The 17,004-nt window shown below is 57.4% G+C and overlaps 5 protein-coding genes across 5 annotated transcripts; 3 read left to right on the top strand and 2 right to left on the bottom strand.

Annotated features, from left to right (window-relative positions):
* Positions 1-3,443: 3,443 nt before the first annotated feature.
* On the top strand, positions 3,444-5,561 carry DCS_03452 (uncharacterized protein; the record flags this gene model as incomplete). Its single annotated transcript, XM_040800771.1, has 1 exon — positions 3,444-5,561. One exon carries the CDS (start codon positions 3,444-3,446, stop codon positions 5,559-5,561), a length of 2,118 nt encoding a protein of 705 aa, XP_040655804.1.
* Positions 5,562-6,778: 1,217 nt separating this feature from the next.
* On the bottom strand, positions 6,779-8,621 carry DCS_03451 (uncharacterized protein; the record flags this gene model as incomplete). Its single annotated transcript, XM_040800770.1, has 5 exons — positions 6,779-7,411; positions 7,465-7,735; positions 7,786-8,000; positions 8,058-8,337; positions 8,437-8,621. The coding sequence occupies 5 exons, from the start codon at positions 8,619-8,621 to the stop codon at positions 6,779-6,781; spliced, it is 1,584 nt and encodes a 527-aa protein (XP_040655803.1).
* Positions 8,622-10,368: 1,747 nt separating this feature from the next.
* Positions 10,369-12,249, top strand: DCS_03450 (uncharacterized protein; the record flags this gene model as incomplete). Its single annotated transcript, XM_040800769.1, has 3 exons — positions 10,369-10,647; positions 10,710-10,821; positions 10,868-12,249. The coding sequence occupies 3 exons, from the start codon at positions 10,369-10,371 to the stop codon at positions 12,247-12,249; spliced, it is 1,773 nt and encodes a 590-aa protein (XP_040655802.1).
* A 443-nt stretch (positions 12,250-12,692) lies between these two features.
* Positions 12,693-13,683, bottom strand: DCS_03449 (peptidyl-prolyl cis/trans isomerase; the record flags this gene model as incomplete). The annotated part of the gene is made up of 3 exons (XM_040800768.1): positions 12,693-12,953; positions 13,056-13,319; positions 13,378-13,683. The coding sequence occupies 3 exons, from the start codon at positions 13,681-13,683 to the stop codon at positions 12,693-12,695; spliced, it is 831 nt and encodes a 276-aa protein (XP_040655801.1).
* A 2,199-nt stretch (positions 13,684-15,882) lies between these two features.
* On the top strand, positions 15,883-16,581 carry DCS_03448 (RNA polymerase M/15 kDa subunit; the record flags this gene model as incomplete). Its single annotated transcript, XM_040800767.1, has 1 exon — positions 15,883-16,581. One exon carries the CDS (start codon positions 15,883-15,885, stop codon positions 16,579-16,581), a length of 699 nt encoding a protein of 232 aa, XP_040655800.1.
* Positions 16,582-17,004: the final 423 nt, after the last annotated feature.

Here is a 17,004-nt window from a genome sequence, read left to right as displayed (position 1 = left end):
GCGGTGATGAAGACAAGCCGTGGATGGCTTGTAGCGAACGAACGTTGTCAAGACTGCCTTTTGGGCGATGGAATATGGGACCCAGTCCACTATCGAAGGCTGGTTCCTGCAGTCGCGGTAAACAAACAAGCCGCGAATGGTCTATAGCGAACGAAAGTTGTCAATATTTCCTTTGGAGCGATGGGATATGATATGCAGGCCTTGTCGATGGTAGGTTCCCGCAGTCGCGATGAAGGAAACAAGCCGGGATGGTCAGTGGAGAATGAAAGTTGTCAAGGTTGCCTCGGAGCCATGGGATATGCAGTCCAGCATCGGTGACACATTCTCGCAGCCTCGAGCGTCGAAGGGGGGGGGGGGGAGAAGGTCGGTCAGGTAGAGGCGACGTGGCGAGTCGAGGCGAGGCGAGGCGAGGCAAGCGCAACGGTCGACGCCCATGCCTTCCTGCAGCGCATTCGATTGCCTCGTCGACAACGCACAACTACGGGCCAGTTGCTTTCGTACATGTTAGAAAATAGCAGGCTCCAGCGCCCCCGTCATGGATGGTCCAGAAACCATGGCTGCGGCGACGACCACGGCCATTGTCGCCATCATCAGTCAGCCTTGTTCTCGCACCACTCCATTGAGGGGAAGATGCTGCGGCGACGACCAGGGCCATTGCCGCCATCAGCAGTCAGCCTTGTTCTCGCACCACTCCTTGAGGGGAAGATGCTGCGGTGCAGGTGCTACGATATATATCCCCCTTCTTTCGTCACGCAAGAGGCATCCCCGAATCCTCACTCGCGTCAATCTCCTCGCCGTCACTAGCGGCTCGCCAATATTGGGTCATCAGTTCGCTGGGCAGGATCGAGTTCGGTAACCGTTTCAGCTGACGGGCATGCGCGTTACTCTCTGCCCGAGGACGGCGAAAGGGCCAGGATCCAAGACCAAAGCCAGAATGCATCGATTGGTCCGGACACCTTTGCGTGGGCTCGAATTCTCTCCAGCATACCGTCGGCCTTGTTGGGCCGTTGGCCAGAAACAGAGTCACAACCCCGGCCGGCACTTGGCATCGTGCCACTGGTCGGATCCTTCTTTGACGCGTGCTCGTGAGATTCAGCCTCTCCCTTTCCATGGCCACGATGTAGCGACCGGCAATAGTTCTATCATTTCATCCGATCGAGCATCATGTGACGGGAGTCGGCGAGAGACGAATCCTTTGGGTCCGGCCCAAGTACTCCCCCCGCCCGGAAAGCAAGCGTCGCTGCTGCCAAAGGATTCCAGGCCACCGTACAATTACTACCAGCTACACATTCGCCGACACGGACGAGGGTTGCGGGCGGACAGCAGGACCAGGGCAACAGCTTTGGCGGTGTGGCTCGGACACGGCTCTTCGCACTTCGGCAAACTGCGATTCCATGCGTCCCAGATATGCCAGTCGCCTGGCAACTCGAGGTAGCATTGCCTACGAAGTCCGTAGGTGTACATGAACAACACTTGGCGTCGTTGCCAGACCTTGATACAACGTGCCGGGGAAGCATTCTGCCGAATTATCTGCACATGTTGATGTAAGTACTTGAGCAGCACCTACAAGGTGTACACCAACTATTACACTACCCTGCATTACAACTAAGTACATATTACAGTCCAATGTCAACCTGCATGCACTTGCACCTGCACCTACCGTACTGTACTACTTACTAAGAGTACATGACACCTAACACGGTATCGAGTGCTCCGTACGCTTTAATGCTAATACCCAAGTACCTTACCAAGTACGTGTACTGTAAGCTGTACTGTACGGTATCTACTGTATACGGAGTACATGTACTCGCGTTGTACCACCAACAGCCCATCATCGAATGCCGACGACACACAAAGGTGGCAACGATTTTGCAAGCCCGACAAGCAGGAATCAGACGGGATCCATCCCGCTGCAACCATCTCCGCAATGGCGTCGGGCCATCTTGCCGCCTTGGACCTGGTTCCCGGCGCTGTCGAGAAGCTTGAGAAGTCGCTGGCAAGGCTTGGCATTGGACTGAAGCCTCTGTCGGCTTTCCTTTTTTTCTTCGTTTTTGATGCTGCCGAGGCGGCCTGCAGCCCTCGACGAGTTGCAGCTCTCGACGAGTTGGACAAGCAAGCACGGCCTGAGAGAACTTTTGTTTTCCCACCTACTCGACGGTAGCCTTCCTTGCTGGCTCCATCTGGATGGGCGTGAGATTTCATATCATTTCATTTTTCATCGCCGCCGTCGCGCGACACGGGCAGGCACGGCTACGTGCACGTGCAAGTTCATGTAATTAGCACTGTTCGGAGTAGAAGTACTCAGGCAAGGCTGCTGCTGGTCACGATAGGCACATGTACCCCTACAACGAAGTAAGTACAGAGCGAACCGCGCACGCCAGTACATGTACATGGACAAACCGGATGTTACGCTACAAGTAGGAGTGTTCGCTCCTACGAACGAGCAGCCATGCTCGCTGTAACTCTACAGATAACAAGTACGAGCACAGTGTGCTGCACTGTAGGTACTCGTACATCCACTGGGCTTCGTTTTTCATGCTCAACCCATCTTCTTCCTCACCGTCTCCGCTTCTGCTGGAGGCAAATCCTTCCATCCCTCTACCCGATCGGTAGTAGCACCGAATCCCCAGCTGCTCCCCCGTCTGATGGGCCGTCGCCCGCTGGTCCTTGCTGCCCCAGAGTTCGGCTAGACATCTACCTCCCCGCCAGTTGATATCCGATTCCTCAAACCCGCCCTTCGTCCGTATCACGGTATGGCGTCTTGACCGTCGACACCTCCAAGCTGCGAGAGATCGAGAGATCGAGGCAACGCAACCAGAGCAACGCAACGTCGTTCTGTGCATCTCCACACCCCATCACTGGCCTATTGCCCTGCGACTTCTCGCCCCGTCAATGAAAAAATCATCAGTCTCATGCCGGCCCAGCCTGGCGGCTTTCGGTTACCGAAGAGCTCAACGATGGACAGGGGTCGGGTCGAGGGGAAAAACACGGAAGATGCAGGGGTCATTCAACCCGTCTTCTCTTGATGCAGATGCACCCCGCGACTTCCATCCAATCACCTCCACCCCGTCCCCTCCACCATCGGGTCCCGCCAACTTGACCTGCCCCGTTGGTGAATAAGCCCGATGGGACGCCGCTGTTGGATGCGATGGTGGCCAACGTTCCGCCCGAGCCCGTCCTCGCTCTTCAGCTCCCTCGTTCTCGCCTCGAGCGGCGGAGGACGGTACGATGGATGCCTCTGGCGGAGGACGGAAGCAGGGAAGCAGGGATGGTGGCCACCGAGACGGTGAGCGGGACCGAGAGGCTGCATCGACGTGGACTGGCGCGCCCGGATCCTTCGTCGTATATAACGATGAGTCGTCCTCGCATGTCCTGGACGGTTTGGATTGTGCTTCTCAGGTATCCATCATTCAGTTGCCCCCATCGTCGTCCTCGTCTCCGCCATGAAGACCTCAACAACATTGGGCCTCCTGGCCCTGGGAGCTCAGGCAGTCTATGCCACTTGCGATTCCGTCTCCCCCTGCCAGCCGTCGGCCGACGCCGTTCCTGGCTGTGCCAAGAGATGCCTTGACAAAGCTGCCGTGGCTGTCCAATGCGAGGCTGGCGACTATCAGTGCAATTGCAGCAAGAAGGCGGACATCCGGAAAGTCGCCTTCGGCTGCGTCACGAGCAAATGCGGCATCTTTGGAGGAATGGATGTCCTGAATTCCGTCAATGCTCTCTGCGATTGCGTCGTGGCGACCCCGACGACGAAATGCAGCAGCCAACCGGCCAGCACGGCGCCTCCTGTCGTCACTTTCACGAGCAGCGGCCCCGCGAGCGCCGTGCTCACGCCCATTCCCAACCCCGGCGTCGGCTCGACGCTGCCCTTGACGACGGAACCTGCTACGACGGTGCATTCTACGACGGAGGCCGTCATCACCGGTGGCCCCAGCACGACGGCTCCCGCTTGCAACCCTGGTTTCCCCTGCAAGGCTGAGGCCGACAAGGTACCATCCTGCGCGCAGTCCTGCATCCTGTCGGCCGGAAGTGCCGTGGGATGCAGCGATCATGGCTGCCGCTGCCGGTCGGCCGACGCCATTCAAAACAAGGCCTTGACCTGCGTCCTCGGCGCTTGCGACTTCGCCACGGCAATCCAAGTCCTCCCCGCCGTCCAGTCTCTCTGCTCCTGCGTGTCTGCACACCCTACGACCCCATGCTCTAGCGAGGCTCCCAAGCCTTCGTCGACCGAGACCGTCACTAAGGTGACGAGCACGTCGAGCGTGCCCGGAACGTCGGAAAGCAGCACCTCCAAGGCTACCGACGTGGAAAGCACCACCTCTGGAACGACAACCCCCCCCAGCGTCACCACGCAGGCACCTAGCTGCACCCCCGGCAAGTCGTCCGACTGCAAGGCCGTTGCCACCGGACGTGTTCCTACCTGTGCTCAGCGATGCTTTGCCGAAGGAAGCCCCCAGGTTGGCTGCGGAGCCGAAGACTACGCTTGCCAGTGCCGGCCGGAGAAGCAGAAGTCGTTGTCCTCGATTCTTCTGCCCTGCGTCTTGACGGCCTGCCCGCCCGCTTCCCTTTCTGCCGTCATCACCGGAGCCGGCAGCGTCTGCGCATGCGCCACCGCTCCCCCTCCGGCCGGTGACTGCTCCAGCACCAGGAACCCCGGCAGCACGGTGACGGAACCTAGCGTCCCCGCCACCGAGACGGTTCCTTGCACCACGGCTGCCCCGTCCACCACCAAGGCGCTGCCCACGGGCGAAAGCAGCAGCTGCGTGCCCGGCACCAAGCCTGACTGCGCTCCCGTCGCCAGTTCCGCCGTGCCTGATTGCGCCAAGGCCTGCTTCACTAGCGCCGCACCCCAGGTCAACTGCAAGGTGGATGATCACAGCTGCCAGTGCCAGCCGGCGGCACAGAAGTCTCTGTCTGAGATTCTCGTCCCATGCGTCATCACTGCCTGCCCGCCAGCGGCGCTTCCTTCCGTCATCGCCGGAGCGTCCAAGGTTTGCGCCTGTGCGAACGCGCCTGGTGGAGGTAACTGCCCCGGCGAGCCGACCCAGACGGGCCGCGAGCCTACCCAGACAGGAGGCGCTCAGCCTTCCCGCACGAACGCAAGTGGCCTTCCTCTCCCCACGGGCGGCATTCATCCTCAACCCATCGAAGATGAGGAGCCTACCGAGGGCGAGCAGCCCGAGGAGGGTGAGCAGCCCGAGGAGGGTGAGCAGCCCGAGGAGGGTGAGCAGCCCGAGGAGGGTGAGCAGCCCAGCAAGGGTGAGCAGCCATCGAAGGGTGAGCGGCCCGGCAAGGGTGAGCAGCCCGGCATGGCCGATCATCCCAACAAAGTTGATCAGCCCGGCAAGGGTGAGAAGCCCGGCAAGGGTGAGCAGCCCAGCAATGGCGAGGAGTCGGGCGATGGCGACTCGGACGAGTCCCCCGAGCCCATCAACAGCCAGAAACCGGCTGGTGATGCGAAGCCGACTCCCCCGGTTGTTACTGCTTCGGCCGGCAAGTATGAGATGAGTCTCGTCGCTTGTGTCTTTGGTGCCTTCTGGGCTCTTGCTGTTGCCCTGTGAGGAGGGGGTTTTATAATGCATACCACAATCAGTTAATCGTCGTTTTCTTCAGGGCCATTCGAGCCAGTAATTTTTACATGAGACTTTTGCTTTCTAATCATGTCTAGGTCTAGGCCTAGGCGGCTTAAGAATAGGAATAGTTGAAATATGAAATAGCTACGTTATGTTGTGATCTCTTGGTAACATGCAAATGCATCTTCTGTTTTCTTTCGTATCCGACGAAGCAAAAGGACTTGTACTGGCAGCCGGTGGACACACGCATTGTGTTTCCAGCAAGACAAATACGACAAATCGTTGCCTCGCTGATACGAATTGGTGATATTCGGCACCAATTCAGAACGTCGCTGTTGATGTGTACTCTCAGTATTCGCACTCAGTTGTGGGAGACACATGGGTGCGAGGCTGAGGGGTAATCTGCGGAACGCAAGGCACTCCCCCCCCCTCCCCCCGTGAACCCATATATCGCTTAATTCACGTACACAAGGAGCAGCAACAACATGACAGTCAATAAACATTACATCGTGCTCACAACAAGTCGAAACAGCGCTTCCGAGTAGGTTGGCTTCTGTGAGCCTCTCAAGCTAATGTGTCACAGTGCTTGCGTGGCCATTTTCTTATAACCCTCAGCACCGATCCAGCGAGGCGTCATCAATCCGTAAACAATCATAATTCTGACCAATCTGAGCTACAAGTATCACGGAATGTCCGATGAGGACCTGTTCCTTGCACTCGGCCACTTGTCTCAGTCCGACCAGCCCAACAGAGAGAGAGTACGGCAGCTGGACTGCTCGAGCTTCCAATATCCGGGAGTCGTTTCGGTATTTCGATGCTGTAACCTAACCTCGTTGGAGCATGCAACAAGGACGCCTTGAGCTATCGTGCCAGAAACATAGTTGAGTTCAAAAAGAAGCGTGCGTACCTCGACATCTCTCACGACGACGCCATGTCCAAGCTGCGGCGGGAGAACGATTCCTGCGAGTTCATGGTTCGACAGGAGCTGGAATGAATCCTCGTTGCGGACGAAACCGCGACTCCAGTCTATTTCTGATTATCCCCTCGGGCACCCGATGTATGTGGCTGGAGGACGATGGGAGATAAGAGGGATATGAAGCCCATGGGGGACATGCAGGATAGGATCCGCTGTACGGTACAGATGGACCCTGTCGGTGCTTCGTTCCGTGATTTCAACCGAGGCTCAGTCGATGGCATTAACTGAACTATGAACCCCATCGGTCAATAAACTGCCTTCTCTTCTCACTCATCGCCGTGGATTTCTGCCCATCAACAGCCTCTACCCTCCCCCTAGCTTTGTTGACCTCTTGCTCCAAGACGGAAATGGACGATTCGATGCCGGGGTCGGCCAGATGAACAAGACCAAATGGTGTCTCCGCAAGTAGACTGTCGTGCAAGAGTTGAATGGCACGCTTCGCGTCCCTGACGTGCGTCATGGTGCTGCTTTCGAAACTCTCTTGGGTAGCATGTGAAACATCTACGCTTTTCTTCGTTCGGAGTTTTAGCGCTTTCGCCAAAGTCGCTCTCTGCTGCTTCCCATCTCCCTCATATAGCGTAGCTGACAGGGCCAGCTGCCGATACAGGGCCTCGAGTGGTGGTTCTTCCGGTACACCTGACGACCTGCGGCGGCTGCGGGAGTCGGCTGGATGCATCTGCATGCGAATGGGGGACGGGTTCCTGATGACGGAGGCCTGTTTGGCTCCTTCGATGCTTGTCGTCATCTCAGCCCGTGCCGCAGACGTGAGGGCTGAGCAGGCGACTTGGTGAGACACGTGGGCCTCGGCGCGCCTTCCAAGACTATGCAGACGACCTTGGAGATGGTCGAGCGCGTCATTCATCTACCTGGGTCAGTGATCGAGCATGGCAAAATGCGACGAGCGAGGTGGCGTACAAATGTGAGTGCCGCGGCGGTACGATCGAGGCTCTGGCCCTTGCGCTCCTTCACCAACTCCATGGCAGGTTCGAGGTGCTGCTGATGGATTGACATTTGGGCGACGGGCAAGATCTCAGAGTAGAGAGACTCAATCTCTTGCCGAAGGGCCTCTGCTTTGTCCACCGTGACCGCTGCATCCATCTCGGGGGACTCTTCCGTCGTCATTAGCGCATCCAAGTATGCCGTGTCCATCTTGATGTGAATGGCCTCCGCGGTAAGGTTGATTAGGCTACGCAGCGTCAGTGACGAGCCCGTAGCCGGGTACGACATTGGACTCACCGTGTGCAACCGTCTCGCAGTTTGTCCACCATCGACTGCGCGTCATCCACGTCTGATTGATCGAGCTCCTGGGCACGCCTTTGCAGGCGGACAAGAAGCTCGTCATCGGATTGAAGTGCATCACTGATAGCCTGTTCGAGGACGGGGCCGGCATCGATGGCTTGCCGCTCAAGATAAGACAGGCGTAGGTCGAGACTCCGCGAGAGCCCGTCGACCTATGCGTAGCATTAGCTCACGGCAATGATGACTACGCCATGGCTGCCATGACCGACCTCATCGGCAAGCTGACGGTTTTCAGCTTCAAGAATTTGACGCCTCGCCTGCTCCAGTTCACATCTCCTGCCTTCACTTTCACTGCGAGTGGCAACGATGCGGCGCAGCGACTCCTGTTGGCGGCCCAGCCTCTCCGTCTGGTCCATGATGCTTCGTGTCGATCGCTCGAGCTCGTGAATCGCGACTGTGAGGTCATCTTCATTCACAGCCTGCACCTCCTCGAGGCTATGCAAGGCCGCCAGCCGATCGACGTCACCATTCTTGTCCAGTTTTGTGTACCTGGTGAGGCATTCGTCAGCCCTCTCGAGACGACGTCCACGTCCCGATTCCCGACCGGGATGCCGAGTCAAGGTGAGGCGTGTGACGATCTACACTCACAGCTTCAGTTCATCAACCGTCAGCAGCGTCTCGGGAACAAGATGCGTCGCAGCCCAGGTGGCCAGCTCAGCACCTGAATCGGCGACGAGAGCGCGCCGTACGTCGTGCCGACCCACCCGGAGGCCGTAGGCGCTGGCCGCGTGGAGCAGCAGCGTCTCAGCTTGATCCCTTGCTTGCGTGTCCATTCTGAGCCTGTGAAGAAGCGAGTGGCGTATCGCGGATGACCGTGGTTGGGTCGCGGGCGAAGGCGGTGTCGCACGAGCTGTCGATGTCGATGATGGTTGTGCTTCAAGATGATGGCAAGGCAGGGCCAGGGGGGGGGGGCGGATGGCTTTACATACGACGCCTGGCGTATGCACATGCACACTTTTGCATGCTGCTTCTGTGCCAGCTACGATCTGCGTCAAATCTCGATGACGGCACCTGCGCGAGTGAGTGGTGGCGTGTTGTGTGTGTGTGTGTGTGTGTGTGTGTGTGTGTGTGTGCGAGTGTGTGCGAGTGCGCAATTGTCGTCGTAGATTTTTGTGTATGGATAGATAGCATGAAGTCGTGTTGCTTGGTGCGTCACTCAGTGGCTCCGTACTGAAAATGTACTGTGGTTTGTAGGAGCGCCAGGTAAGTTGTGCCTGTAATATCCGTAACTGTACTGTAAGTACAGGGGGTTCTGAGGCCTGGGCCTTGCCAGGATGGTGGCTGGAAATAGCGGATGTGAGCGCTGAAGCTGCTGAACCGAGGCCCTGTCCAAGGCAAGATTAGGGGTGTGAGTCGTGCACAAAAGGACCAACTTAGTACTGAACAGTAGCAAAAGTCAGCATCGAATCACAGTCAGAGCACCACCGCCACCTGCATCTGACGACAGCATCAATCCAACGTCGTCGGTCCTTTTCATCGTATCCTTCACCATCCACCCTCACGGCATCATCCATCTATTATTATGCGATATATACTCCTATTCTTTTTTCCCCCGGCCTCTTGTGAATGGAGAAGATGGCGGAGTAGCGACCCACAAACCACCTCCTACTGGCTCTGGGCCGACAGAAGCCTGAATCAGCACGGTGAGTCTCGAATCGTCGTCCTACCGTTCGAGTCCTGTGAAGCGTCGTTTCCTGGGGCCGGCTAGAATCGTCCAACGTGTCGCAAGGTTCATGTCGTGAACGGGGAGACCACCCTCTCTCGCCCCCTTACTGTCGTCAAGTTCCGGTGCATGGGGCGTGTCCGAGCCAAGTTCCCTCTCTTGCATCCCGCGAATGCTCACAGCTTGTCAGCCGGACGGTTACAATCAGCGAATCTCTTCTGCTTCGCATCTGGACCCGATGAAGCTCAGACGCTGGTGGCCGTCGCCCTGCTGCGGTTCCAACCCGACTGGTCGACTTTGTCCCCCGACTTGCGACACTGGTTGCCTATCAACTCGAGTCTTCCACCAACCAACCTCTCGGGAAAAGATCTAATTCATATTCGGGCTCCCGTCCGACGTTCTGCTACAGTTCGAGCCGTATACAGGGTGTTCCTACCGGGAACCGGAAAGTACTTCCCGCGGCGTCGTATGACGACCGCCTAGTTCCCATTCCATGACCCATCAAATGCCTCAACCGCGATTCCTTGTCGTTTGTCTCCTTCATGGCGCACGAGTCCACCATCACGGGCCGCCTGTCAGCCCGGTCGTGTTGCAGTGAGTTCATGGGAAGGGCAGTCGTTCAGACCCGCACAACACAGCCGTGCTGCTTCAATCCCCCTCCCCGGGGAATGCTGCAGCACTCGATGACCCTGCGGCACATGTCGGAGCGGATGGACGTCACACAATGAACAGCGCAACGAATCCTCCTTGAAATAGTCCGTCGGCTCTTGCTCGCTGTCTGAAACGCTTCCCGCCGGTCTCGTTCGGACGAGTCGATCCGTCTCAGCCTGCACGACTTCTCTCGCTTGTTTCCGCAAATGTCTCGTCTAGAAAACGCAACGGCCGTCGAGTCCCCGGGCCGGTGGCGAGAGCGCTTCCTCGATCCGCTATGCCACATGTTTGACTTTGTCACCCTCGCCGCCATCTGTCTGGCGAGCGAGCTCGTCATCTGGGGCCTGAGTCGTGCCCTTGCTCCGGCGCGCCTCGAGTTTCTCGCTTCCGTCCTCGGCATGGTCTTGGTATTCTCGGCTGCCGTCCTCGCTGCCTGGATTTTCCCTTGTTTCGATGCCCTATATCAGCAAACCATCATGTCCAAGGTGCGTGTGGTGCCGAACACCGGTAGGACGTACGCGGGCCATGGATGCTCACCGACATGCAGGTTGACTTGATCAATGCCAATCTCGGTGTCGGATTCACGATACCAATCGTCATGATGGACGGCAGAAAACATCTGAGCAGTCACGAAGTTGCCTGCGTCATCGGCACATTTGGTATGGCGTCCTTGCTCACGAAATTATCATTTGCTGACGTGGGCAGTATTGACAAATGTCGTGTCTTGGACCGCCGTTTTCCTGCTGTCGGTGTTTGTCCTTGCTGTCGTCGGCAGGCTCAAGTCTCGGCTTGTTCGCTCGGTTACCCTCTGCGCCATTGGGCGACGGCCAAGCAGAACGAGGCGGGATGAGGCCCAATCATGCTCGCAAGCAGCCATCCCGTACGGCTTGCGCTTTTGCCGGGGAAGCGATTGTTCGTCCAGCAGCCTGTCACCATCCTGGTCGGCATCCGTCCATGACACAGTCTCACCTGCGCCCGAAACGCGACGTCATCGGCTTCGCAAGTCTTGGCTCGCTCGTTTCCTGTTGGCAAACTGCACCATCCTCTTGTCTCTCGCCGGCTTTCTCGCCATCGGCCTTCCACTGGCAGCGGTGGCCGAGGACGACCGCTTCCTCGACGGCTTTGCCATCTTGTTCGTCTGGATCTCGGCCGTGCGACTGCAACGGTCGTTCAAATCTTCGTCGCTTTTGGCGACGACGATGCGGACAAAGGGCGTCTTGACGACGGCCATGAACCCCGTCCTGGCGACCAGCCTTTTGCTGGTGGCATACACCAGAGCCAAGGCAGCAGTGCAGGGCGACGGCCTAGAGCATGTCCTGGACACGCTGAGCGGCGGAACACCTCTATACGCTCTGTGGACGGCCAAGGTGACGGATGAGCCCGTGTCGGGTCACCGATCGGCATGGTTCGGCGCCGGAGACGCCGCGCTCTCCGTCCTTGAGTGCGGCATGTTGACGTGGGGCTTCAAACTCTACGAATGCCGTCGGCAAGTCTTTAGCGGGGCAGGCATCGTCACCATTGTCCTCTGCACGGCCACGGCCACCGGCAACGTCTTCCTATCCGTCCTGGCCGCGCATTCCATCGGGCTCGCGCCGGCCGAGGTGTTGGCCTTTGCCGCCCGCAGCACCACGCTGGCCTTGGCAAAGCCTGCCATGTCGGCCACGGGCGGCAACATGGCCATCAACGCGCTTCTGGTGGTTGGCAATGGTATTCTAGGACAGCTCATGTATCCCATTGCGCTTGATAGGCTCGGGGTGCGCGAATCGCCGTCGTGCGAAATGGGCGATGGGTCGAGCGGATCCGGGACGTCGGTGGCCCTTGGCCGTCCAGCTCCGTCGGTTCGAAATAAGATGGAAGGCTTGACGGTCGAGAATGACGGCGAAGACGACGACGATCCGGTGACGACTGCGGCTGGTGTGACGATCGGCATCAACGGCGCAGCCATGGGAGTATCGTACCTGTACGAAACGAGCAGCCATGCCGCCCCATACGCAGCGCTGTCCATGACGGTATTTGGCGTCTTGACCGTGGTGCTGACGACGGTAGAGCCGTTCCGCAACCTCGTTCTCCGGCTATCCGAGCGTTGAAGGCGGGTGGGAGAGCAGGAGTGGTGAAAAGGGGGCAAGCGAACGGCGCCGTGCTGGTACACGGCGCCGTTTTTGAAGACATGGGAGAGTACGGCATTAGACATGTTTCACGGAGCCAACGAGGCAGCGATCTGCAAGCTGCCAAAGAAAGCGATGGCTTGGACCGGTTTTGATTTCGCAGCGGAAACGATATGAAGCGGAAAGGCAGACTGAGCATGAGCGCTGCGATGGATGTATATCTCGGGGCAAGGACAGATGAGCGCCATGAATTGAGTCACAATATCCGGGTGGTTGGCTTCGACGACGAAATAAATAAAATCAAAGGGCTGTTATTTTACTCGAACATTGTTGGCATATATGATTTTTACTCCAACCTGATGGATGTCAGCTGCCGAAGGTGGGGGGGGGGGGGGGCAAGCGGGGACGGTGCTCGACAAGATGGCCTACCTCTCAATGAGATGCAACCCACTGGCGGTCTCGACAACGCCGCTCATCTCGCCCGGCTTGAGGGCAAAGGCGGCCTCCTCAAACTCCTTTTGCATGTCGCCTCGGCCAAAGTAGCCAAGGTCACCGCGCTTGCGGGCCGAGGAGCAGTCGGACTCGGTGGGGGCCAGGTCGCCGAGGGAGATGGCGCCGGACTTAATCTTTTGCTCGTGAACTTGGATGATGGCCATGGCTTCTTCTTTGGAGCGGGTGATTTCGGACTGTCATGGTCAGCCGTCAGCGACACTGCCACGGCCGCGACGCTGCATCGCATCGCATCGCAGTCGTCGGTCGAGGTGGGGGCAGGGGCCGAGCCATCATACCTCTCGCCAACTGCTCGGTCGACGGCTGTCGCGGTGCTTGACGAGCAGGTGAGCGGCGCGGATCTTGCCTTCGGACCCGGCCGGGACGGCGGCGGAACCGGAGCCGGCGCTGTGGTTGGCGGCCATGTAGTGCTTGAGCTTCTCGGTATCGGTGCCCTGAGGCGGCTCCCAGCGGGAGACCTTGTCCACCGAGTTGAAGTAGTAGGGCAGGTTCTTGGAGTTGGAGTGGCGGACCTCCCAGTTCGGGGGGAGACCTGTGTCAGCCTGCGACCGGTCAGCCAGACGGATGGCCATGTGACGGAAGCCGCGCCGGAGAGCTTACCATTGGCGATGGGCGGCAGACGACGTTTCCAGACAGGTGCGGGCGAGCGTATGGGCCGTGTCGTGTCGCGGGCGGCGGAGGGGGGGAGGTTGAATCGACGAGGACGACGGGACGATGGGGACTGGGACGGCGAGAGAAGAGTTGCGAGGCGGGAGGATGGTGCTTGGGTCGGACGGCCGAGGGGGAGGACGAGGTGAGGATGGGGGGGAGCCAGCTTCTGCGGTGTGGTGGAAGTGGATGCTGGGAAAGCTCTCGTTTTGGGGAATGACGTGCAGCTTGCCACTGGCGGGCCTTGCTGCAGCTCATGTACAGTACGGAGAACACAGTACGTGTACATGCTTGTAGGTGTACTTGGTTGTACAGTAGTTGTACTCTTGCACAGTAGATGTCGATGTGCTGCGTACTCCGTACAAGTATAACAGTTTGTGCACTGTACGGAGTACACGCAAGTACAGTTGGAGGAGAGTGGTATTAATACTTGTAACTCTGCACATTGCAAGTACTGTACAGTTTGTGTGCAGGCGAGCGCACTGTTCTTGGACAGGTATTAACGTGGGTTTACTTGAAAGTACTTGTATTTGCAGACAAGAACGCCTATCTGATAGGTACCGGCATGTACTGTACTGAGCTAGTACACAACCAAACAGTAATGCTCTGTACATACGTACTTGCAATACTGTACATGCAGTACAAGACAAGTACTTGGGTGAACACTCTCGATAACGAACCTTGTAATTACAGTACCTTACTTACTTACCTAGTACAGTAGATGTCTGGGACACTTGGGCGTTGGTGAGGGGCTTGCAACGGCCACAGGTGTACTGTGCTGTAGTTGAGGGTGTACAAGTAAGTACATGTACGGAGTTGAGAGTACTTCCGTTACACCCAAGTGCTTACTTGTAAATGTACTAGGTACTTTTACTCCGTACTAATGAGCACTTGTCCCATAAGTACAACTACAATACTCCGTACATGTGCAACTAAAAGCAGTACTTAAGTACAGTAAGTAAGTACTGGTCTCCGAGCAGTCACGGTGCACTGCTTGCAAGTACAGTACATGCACGTACAGTGCGAATGCGCATCTCAACGGCGAGCGCTGGGGGGGGGGGCGACGCGTGTGACCATGACCCTTTTTTTTTGCCTTTGTTGGCCCTCGGAAGGACGAGGAGGAGGGTCATGTGCGCACCGCAAAGGTACGAACGATTGTGTCTGTGTCGAATCGGTCGATGGCGGGTCGATGTGGGCAATCTTGTGGCCGCCTGTTCAGTCGCTCGGGTTGCCATGAGACAGACACCAGCGGTTGGCAGGGTACGGGTGCAGTAAGCTGGCGATGCTATTTCGAGCACATTATCTTGGCATTTTACTGTGCCTACTGTTGGTGTTAGTAAGCACAGTAAGTACAGTGCGCTGTAGCACGGCCTACCTGTCCATGGCAAGCACGCTACCCATACTCCGTACTCCGTATACAAATACCCCATGTTGTGCTCGCACCAAAGTACATGAATGCAGGATATATTTCCACACTCATGCACAAGCTCGTACGTAGTATGCACACTTGGTAGCACGATCCTCTCATCCTTCCTGTCGCCATCGAGGTTCGAGGGGACGCACGTTTCGGCATACCTGTCGTGCTAGATTCCTCCAAGCAAGCAGGTGGCACGGAAGAGGCCCCAGAGGCACCAAGCACGAAGCCATTCTAGGAGCACTTGTACATTTGGTTACTGGCCTACTCACCAGCGGGACTTAAGGTTTGCATATTACAAATTACTGGCTGGTTACTAGGCAGCTTGAACAAAGCGTCTACGGTTCATGCACTTACTTGCATTGCTATTCACCTCAGTTCGAGGTGAGGCGGGCAGTGCACTGTGCCCAAGTGTACTAGGTAAGTACCTAGCAAGCACAAGTACGGAGAACAGTGAGTGTAGTTGCACCCAAAACAGGTTCCATCGACGGAGTACTGAGTACACTAATGTTCAAGTACTATATTAGATGCTTGCACGAGAGCACAGGACATTCGGTGCACTCCCAGTTCAAGTACTTGGATGTGTAAAACAACTCCGTACTGTAGGTACGCAAGACACTTGCAAACTTACTGTGCAGGATTACGGAGTAACACCCTAGGAATACACGTACTTAAGTACTTGCAAGTACATGTACAGAACTACTTGCTTACTGTACTTACTGACTTGCTTACAGTACTTGGTTTTAGTCGCAAGTATTTGTAGTTGCACAAGTACTTGTACGGCAGGTGCAAGTAGTTGTACTTGTACGGAGTACGGAGTATGCACAATGCACATCCTCATCGTCCAATGAATGCCGTGCCCACCAGCACAACGCCCCACCAGCACCAGACGACACCAAGTACCTTGTACTTACTTACTGCCTCGCCTCCGCAAGACGTACAAGTCGGGACTAGCGCCCAGGCATTTTGTCGTCTTCGGATAACATCGACTCATCTTTCCCTCCTTCGTTGGACATCCTGCCCACGACGACGACGACATCGACATGGCTTCCCCCCAGTCTACCTCGTCCCAGGACGCTCCAAAGGCGCTCGAGCAAATCACCTTCCGCTTCTGCTCCGAATGCTCCAACATGCTGTATCCCCAAGAGGATGAGCATGCCCACGAGCTCAAGTTCACCTGCCGCACCTGCCAGTTCACGGAGAACGCGCAGTCGACGTGCGTCTTCCGCAACATTCTCAACAACTCGGCCGGCGAGACGGCCGGCGTGACGCAGGACGTGGCCTCGGATCCGACGGTTAGTCAAGCCCCGCTCGTGTGCCTTGGTTGCGATTTTCCCATCACATGTGTGAAATGCGCCGCCTATGCCGAGTGTGCATTCCTCGTCGTCCGCGGTGCCTTGCCCGACGACGACGTCGAGAGCGGCCTGGATTGGGACGACCTCGTCGACGACGACGTCAACCTCGATCCGAACCACGAAACGTCCAGGGCGTCCACGACCAACGGGATCCAGTCCGGCGTGCGCAAGACCGACCGGGCACCTGCCAACAGTCACGACGTGCACGATGCGTTCACTTACGTCCTCTCGACCCATGGCGCCAGCACAACCGCCGACGCTTCTTCGCCTCCTGCTTCCATCACCCGGCATCATGAGGTGTCCCCCGGCCATGTCCTCGGCCACGCGAGCCAAGGCTACCGATGGCTCTCGGACGCCTTCTACAACTCCATGGACGTCAAATTCTAGACGCGCCATACCCTCCAACAAACGACGCTCTCGATTTCGACAGACGACGACGGCAATGGATGGGGCGGATCGGACTGGACCGGGCCAGCAGCGAAACCCGTCGACATTTTGCGGCACCGGCATGCCACGACAGGCTGCATTTCCCTTGGGCGGGTAGAGCAAGTGCTGCCATCCGAGGGATGTAGCAGGTTCGAGATGCTTGTGCTGGCTGTCAGATTGACTTTGTCTTTCCCCAGGTGCAGGCTGACGTGAATTTCTTACGCTACAGCTCCCTCGGTCGAACAAGACGTGTCCCAAGTGCAACCATGAGGAGGCCGTCTTCTTCCAGTCTCAGGAGCGAAGTGCCGAGACGGGAATGGTAAGCTCCACCCGATACGTGCACCACCACATCTCGCGTGTTTGGGACGAGTGGCAGGCTCCTCG

Source organism: Drechmeria coniospora, chromosome 02 (genome assembly GCF_001625195.1).
Source record: "Drechmeria coniospora strain ARSEF 6962 chromosome 02, whole genome shotgun sequence".
In the NCBI taxonomy this organism is placed as follows: Eukaryota; Fungi; Ascomycota; class Sordariomycetes; order Hypocreales; family Ophiocordycipitaceae; genus Drechmeria; species Drechmeria coniospora.
Note: the sequence above shows the minus strand (reverse complement) of the source record. Positions and strands in the feature narration are given on the sequence as shown.